At 30.0% G+C, this 8,006-nt stretch overlaps 1 protein-coding gene across 1 annotated transcript; it reads right to left on the reverse strand.

Annotated features, from left to right (window-relative positions):
- Positions 1-7,770, reverse strand: TpnC41C (Troponin C at 41C). Its single transcript, XM_088237036.1, has 6 exons — positions 7,604-7,770; positions 6,857-6,884; positions 5,104-5,247; positions 3,806-3,925; positions 957-1,088; positions 1-210 (listed from the first exon to the last, which is right to left on the reverse strand). The coding sequence occupies exons 1-6, from the start codon at positions 7,604-7,606 to the stop codon at positions 176-178; spliced, it is 462 nt and encodes a 153-aa protein (XP_088093162.1). The 5' UTR covers positions 7,607-7,770; the 3' UTR covers positions 1-175.
- Positions 7,771-8,006: the final 236 nt, after the last annotated feature.

Raw genomic sequence — 8,006 nt, forward strand, 5'->3', positions numbered from 1 at the left:
TTGATTTTATAAAACATTGTATTTTATAATTAATCAATAAATAAGAACAATAAAATATAATCAATAAATATTAAAAATTTATGGAATATCACAAATTGTCGATTATTATCACAGATTTTGAATATATAAAAACCAGAAAAATAATCGATTAGTTAAAATTAAGTAAATAAATATTTTAATCGTCTCCTCCTGTCATTACTTCCATGAATTCTGAAATAAAAAATAAAAAATAAACAAAACAAATATATATTTTTCTTTCAACTCAGGCTCAAGATTTCCGTTTCAGATTCCCGGTGAGATCACAATTCAAAAAAATGTTATAAGGATGGGTGTTTTGTAATGTAAATATCTGTACCATAGCTTCTTATAATAATAAGACATCTTAGCTTGTTGTGCAGAATAAAAATAATAAAACAGATATGCAGACTATTTGAGAATCTAATATGGAAGCCTAGGTATCATTAGCTGATTAAAGTGATTACATACTGTGTAAAATTCATCATCCTTTACATATTGTCTAGTCACTTTAAACAGTCTAAAACAGATGATCAATCTGAAACAGTCTAGATTTCAAATAAGTACTTCTATAGTTTATCGCATGATATTGAAATGTTTATGGTTATTGTATTCAATATATTAATAAACAATGTATGAATAAGTTGTGCATATGGTATTACAATTGTTATTTTTTTAACTTTTAATGTTTATTATGTGTATATGTTTTATTTGCCTTAACTCAATATAGGAGTTAAATCCTATGGAGATGGATTTGTATCTACAAAAATATAATTTAACCAGTGATTTGTTGACGAATTAAATAAATAAAAACAAATTTCAACTTGATTTTCTGATGTCAATTTTTCGAAAACATATATAAATTGTCCACCAAAAAGCAATAGGATTTTTGGAATTCGTTTTTTTAACATTTCTAATATATAGTATAAAGCACACTTTACCATCAAAATCTACAGTTCCGGAACCATCAGAGTCAATTTCTTCAATCATCATATCCAAATCTTCAGCAGTGATTTTATCATCAAGTTCCTTTAAGATTTCTCTCAATACAGCTGTTGTTATATATCCGTTACCTTGAGAAATTGGTAAAAGAAAAGTTAATAAATTAATAACTCAAACTGATAATATTTGTAGAATATTTGTATTCGTTATATCTTTAATCTTCGCAAATTTGACCACATAACCGAGTATCGCACGCAACTACACTGGCTCAGTATCAGGCATAGAAGAAACATTCACATTCTATCACTTCTTCACAATATTTTAAATAATCCAACTTCGCCTGTTTATCTGAGAGAGCTCATCCAACCTCTTTCACAACACGGACTATCTCTTCGTTCTAGTAACGAGAGAACCCTTTTAATACCCTGTCATCGCTCTAATTTTTTTGCCTCCTCTTTCACAGTAGTAGCCGCTCGATTGTGGAATAATCTACCCACTAATGTTAGAGACACCCCTTCTTTATTTACATTTAAGTTGAGATTGAAATGTCACTATCTAAATATTTAAATTGTTCCTTTATCCTTCTTCTTTCCTCCCCATCCCCTCTCCTCTCTTCATAGTAAAGTGTTATTTTTTTTTTTATACATATATTTATTTTTGTTAATCTTTGCTTTTAATTTTTGTGTAAAATTGTAAGATTCAATATGTCCATGTATTTATAATTTTCTCAAACTGAACGGTTTGGATAGGTAGGAAGAAATTGCCTTAAGGCAATATGCCCGCCCTTATATGTATATTTATTGTATATGTATATAAAGTGTCAATAAATAAATAAATAAATAAATAATAAACAATAAATTTATCTTTTCAATTAAATAAACTAAAATGGTCTTGAAGGTTGTTTAACTTATTAATTATTTCATATACTTCCTATTTTTATTCTAATTATTATTTATTTTTATGCTATCAGTTTTTTCTTAGTTCAAAAGTAATAGATTATACACTTACAGGAATTTTATCTAGATCTATAGATACGCAGAACATTGAGCATACATAAGCATACGTAATTCTAGGCATTTACCGAGCTTATGACCTACCATTGGCTAATTCAAAAGAAACTCTTAATTGTAAGTTTATATAAATCTAACTTGTAAGATATTCTATGTAATTTTGTCTTAACTGAGCAGAGGGGTGACTACAAATGATATTTTCATCGGAATGTATCGAGATGTAAGACTTAACTTTTTTATCTCTATCTACCGAGATATTACGAAGCGGGCTCTATCGACATGTTGATAGGTATTTTCACGAGGCTATCTATGAAAAAAAAATGGTAACATTTATTTTACATAGTGGCAACGTTTTTTTTGAAGTGTTGTTATCGAACTTTATAGCGCATGCGCATTATGTCATTTTAAAAGTCAAATGATCTGACGCATGCGCTGTAATGTCAAATTAAAATTGACTTGTTTCTCATCCGTATTTTAGATAGACTTCTGTGATAAAATCTGTCGGTTTCGTGGTATAATGGTCAGCGCGTTTACCTACCATGAAGAGGTCTCGGGTTCGATTCCCGACATGGTTGATTTGAAATACTTATTCAAAAAATCGTTTTCACACTAGAATTTTTCATAGATTTTTTCTTAAATGTTGATTATTGATTGTTGAATATTTTAAAGATGTTGATTTTAATAACACTGTTATTTTGTATATTTGATTATTTGTGATTCCAAATTTGTATAATTTAAAATTTACAGTTTAATATTTATGTCTGATTATATTTTTTAAATTGTGTTCTTTGGAATTTTATGATTTATTACTTATACCTTTTTTTTCTAGATTGTTATTACATTGCATCACATGTCATTTGAATCTAATTAATTTTACTATGTTTTTTTTTTTGTAAATTATTATGGCTTGACATGGGCACAGCCTAAAAAGCCTTTATAAGTTAACTTATATTTAAACGAGTGTAATTGAAAATGATTAAATATATAAATAGTCCCTGTACTGGTACCTGAAGTGCAAAACTGAGCATCATACCTTTATGCAACTAAAATGATTAAGATACGCTGCGATTGGTTATCAATGCAGTGCCCTATGCACCATTAGGTGCGGAAAGGGAATGCTCTTGATAAAAAGTCCCCACATCAAAACGATTTAAAATATAAACCAATGCCAATTAAAGCAAACAGTTTAAACTGTGGGTAACGGGTGCCATCGAAAGCTATCGATCTTACCTCAAATCTTGAATTTACTAGATCGATAGTGTATCTTCGTAATTTATCGCGAGAATAGATCTTCAACTATGTCGCCAAAGTTAAGGTATGGCTCCCGATATCGAAAGAATCTTCTGATTGTCATCACCTCTCAGTAATTAATTAAATCGGCCAATGTCTTTTCATAAACCTTGGTAATGCCAATTATTCCATATTACCTTTTAAAAAAATATTTATTACTGCTGAGATATTTCTCTATTCAAATAAAAATGCTTTATTCAGATTGATTTAACACGAATCAAAACATTTCATATACATTTACGAGATTTAAATAACTATATTGCATAGTACTGTAAGTAGGTCATGTTAATTGAATTTCGTTTATTTAAACCAAATCAAATCAATTATTGTCTCGAAACTAATGTAGTATTGAAACCCTTGAAATAACTTTACCAAGCAAACTACAAATAAATATTAGCGCATTTATATTCTATATATTTATAAGTATGGACACAAGAAGAGAGTTCTTGTAGATTTTGGCACACAATAGCTCTAGCATAAACACTGTCCATTTAATTAATTAGATCGGGGATAAATTTAGTTCATTTTAATGTTATGGTTATCTTTACCTTCCTTGTCGTATAATCTAAAAGCTTCCTTTAATTCGGCTTGCATCGCTTCAGCATCTTCTTCCACCATGAATCTAGAGGCCAGTGTTACGAATTCTTCAAATTCTAATTCACCAGATCCTATTGTGAAAGTTAAAAATATGGATGTATAATAAACCTAATAATTTATTTAACTGTTTTTTTTTTATAATTCACCATTTTCATAAGTTTCCTAGTTTAAGAGTAAAACTTTATACATATATGTATATACCATGGAAAGAAAAAAGTTCCTAAGCAACATGTAGCCAACTTTACAGATGAGCAAATTAATGTTTTTATTCAATAAATAAAACATCTCGTATTTTAAACTTTTATTTAAACTATGTTAGAGTCGTACCAAAATGAGTTTTTTTTTATAAATAAAAACAAATAAAATAATTGGTTCTTCTGTAAAGCTGCCACACGTCGCTAAGCAACTTGTCCTTTCTTCCGTCGATAAGCATTTATCTACCGTAATATTATTCTGGTTGAAAATAATAAAAAGCAAAATATTAAAAACTAAATAGGTTATATGAATCCAATCAGATACATAAAGCGTGGATTAAACCTTGCATCTCTGATCTTTTAAAACACACCGAAAAATGAAAATAAAAAATAATTACTATTAAAATACCAAGCTTTTGAAGTATTTTTAATAAACACGTATTTTAATCACCTAAGTATTTTTTTTATTGCGTGTAAAACAAAATGAATATATATTAAAAGTTTAATGGATAGTCACGTTATTTTAATAAAATGTGAAAAAAAAATATTTAGGCGTTATTTAATATTTTGTTTGATGGTTTTTGAAAATATATTAAAAAATATTAACACTTAGCTTTCTAAACAGTTCAACTGTGATTTTGTATTTAAATACTCAGCGTATAAAATTATATCTAATTTCAATCTTAAGTATCTGAAGTATAAATATAAAGAAATGCGTTTAAATAAATCAAAAAAAGTTTTTGGTGAATAATTTGAATATATGGACTCACTTCTTATTTAATGTGTATAAGGATTTATGTATGCAAGACTATGAATTTATTTTTAATGCTGACTTTAACAAAAAAGCAGAATTATTAGTTAGCCTACCTATTTTTAATTAAGGGTATTTTCGTGGAATTTAAAGCAGGGGTTTAGGATTATAGCGAAATTAGTAAAAAAAGCATTAGAAATTGGAATGATGTTTTAATGATCGAGTGACATTTTAAATTTTTTCTATTTTTTTTACAATCTTTTTTTTTTCTTGGTTAAAGGAAGTTAGTCGCACTAGAACGAACCATCTTCATCAACTTCTGCAATGATGTCAGCCAACATCTCATCGGTGAGGGAGATTCCTAACATTCCTAGGATTGTTCCCACCATCACAGTGCCAATACATCCTTTCTTTTCCTGGTCAAAGGCATCAAAGGCGTTCTTCAGGACTGAAAAATTCAACATTAAAAATATTAAAAAAGCATGTAAATTAAAATTAATTTATCAGTGAATATTTGGGTCTAGTGACCTCCGAGGCTAATAAATTTGACTGATACACGGAGGGGTTCAGATGAAAACATACAAATTCAATGTGGTTTCTCTCAATCCCGGGTGTTATGTGCTGTAATTCGCGATTAAAATTGGACTTTCTGGCCTATTGTAGTGCAAAAAAATGACATTTTTACCATGGAACATAACTATTTACAGTTAGGTACAAGTATATACCCGGAATAAGCTAGTTTCATAATGAAAATTAGCGGTTTCCGTAGTGTAATGAGTAAAACATTGGGTCCGTGGTTCGATTGCCATGTTCATGGTAGTAAAAAATAGCGATAATAATTCCAAGCCTGATGGTTTGTTTTCTGTTATGAATTACTGTAAAAGTTGATGTCTCTTAGTCTGTTATAGCATAAACAAGAAAGATTATCAAAACATCACTGATATAAGACAATTTAAAAAATGCTCATTTTGTGCATATCTAAATAATTTGTTTTTACTTTGTAACTTACGGATAGAGAAAAGGGAAAGAATAATTACAATTATTATGTAGAAATTGATTGATGATTGACAAAGTCATCGAAAGGGTAGAGAGTTTCAAATACCTGGGAGTATATGTTACGGAATGTCAGCTTTCAAAAAGAACCGGGAGTACGGCTAGGAATAGCAAGTGCCAGATTCAACAGTATGAAGGCTGTCTGGAGATCAGATGTTTACTCAGTGAAAGCCAAATGCCGCCTATATAATGCCTGCATAACAGCTATTTTCCTATATGGATACGAATTGTGGCACCTCACTAGATCTCAAAACAGCAAAATTCTGAGATTTGAGAATAGGCGCCTCAGAAGCATTTTGGGTGTGGGGTGATTTGACTTAGTAAGGAATGAAGTAATAAGAAAAAGTGTGCAAACTCCAGTGACAACTGTCATCAAACGGAGGCGTTACGGTTGGCTTGGCCGTGTGCTGCGGATGCCTCCTGAGAGCCTCAACCACGCTTGCCTAATGGTAACAAGGCATTAAGTCCTCGACCTCCTGGGCGTCCACTGCTGACTGTTCGCCGGCAGTTTGTGACAGAACTACGGGACGCGAACCTGACTTGGGAGGATGCACATGAGCTGGCAGCCGACAGAGATGCATGGAGGATCTTCGTGGACACCATATGCTCTAACTAAGGAGCGGACATGGAATGATGAATTGATTGATAAAATAGAATTGCGATTATTCGATACAAAATCAGTAAAAATTATTTATGTTCAAAAGGTTCCTTTTACTTTTACCCTACGATATTTTACTAGTTACAGTTTTTTTATTGTAAACTGATTACAACTTTGTTTTATCCTACGTATCAACTCCTATTTTTATGTAGAGTTATCTACACAAGTGTTGTATCTGAAGTCAGTTGGTTTAATATTATAATGTTGAAAAACATCCATGAATTTTTCACCAAAACAAACGGTGTACATGAACCGCACGTACAAATTAAAAAGATTTGCGTTTCTGTTTTTACTAATCGTTATGAAATCAATGATCAAATGACAAAAATAAACACATAAAACTCACGAGCAATCTGTTCCTTGTTAAGTTCATCCTGTAAAAAAATAAAAAAGTTTAAACATTAGTATTTTTAGAAGTTACAATTACATGAAAACATCAATGGTTTTATTTATGTTATTTTATTGTGACTATTATTACTATAATTTCTTGATACTAAGAGACTTAATTAATTATTTAGTAAAATTATATTCGATTGTTTAAATTGCATCTATCTTAAATTAAATTTTATTAAAATTAATCTTAAATAAATTCTTATAACTGCTGTAATAACATATAATGAAAACTAAATTTTGGTCTATATATAATTTTTAATTTTTCTTTTTTGACTATTGGTGTTCACGTATAATGGTGAAAGATGTTTAGTGTTATTATTTTATATTTTATAAATTGTATTTACACTGTGATATCTTTTGCTGTTTGTGAACTGAAAATAAATAAAATAAAAAAATAATAAAAAAATGAAAAAAAAAAATGGTAAAAAAGATTGGAAATATTTTATTTATTAAAATGTATGTTTTTAAAATTTTAATCAATTAAGTTTTACATTTCTTTTTATATCTCTGTAAAAAAAATATATTTTTTTTTTACATTACATACATTTCTACCTCAATATTGGAGCAAGATGCTCGTGTTTAGAGAGATAACATGTACTAACACTAGAAGATAACACAAAAACACATCATTGTAACCACTTGATTATCATCACCGTTTAACTTGATTTGAATGACACTATTTTCACTAATATCAACGTACCATTTTGATTTATTTTTTTAAACGTTCACAGCCAATCAAATTGTGCAAAAAGGTAAATTATTAAACCAAACACCGATAAAAACACTACTATGTTTGGTTGGATTTTCTGCCCTACTTGGCGAATCCTCTCTAAGATTTCAGCCAGGATACTGTTTCTGCGAAGCCAGTGTGAGATCTGATGTCGGGCCCAGGATCGGAGATTGTCTTATAGAGTCTTCGGGCTGTGGAGCTGATGACGAAGAGTGGTAATGAATGTGGTGGGTGGGGGAATAATGCTATAATGTCTGGGTATTTCCGTACGGATAGATAGCGCTGGGACAGTGCCATTACGTTCTTTGTGGGACAAGAACGATGACAAGGCCTTGGTCACAATATGTTCACTGTGCCAGAAGGGATGTTAGTC

Source organism: Micrasema longulum, unplaced genomic scaffold (genome assembly GCF_059751315.1).
Source record: "Micrasema longulum isolate JH-2025_06_02 unplaced genomic scaffold, ASM5975131v1 h1tg001639l, whole genome shotgun sequence".
NCBI lineage: Eukaryota > Metazoa > Arthropoda > Insecta > Trichoptera > Brachycentridae > Micrasema > Micrasema longulum.

Coding starts and splice junctions, on each gene's coding strand:
- TpnC41C (XM_088237036.1), bottom strand. Junction 3,926..5,103: donor TGCAGAAGTTGATGAAGATG/GTTCGTTCTAGT, acceptor CTTTCACAATAG/GATCTGGTGAATTAGAATTT. Junction 1,089..3,805: donor TAGATTATACGACAAGGAAG/GTAAAGATAACC, acceptor CAATTTCTCAAG/GTAACGGATATATAACAACA.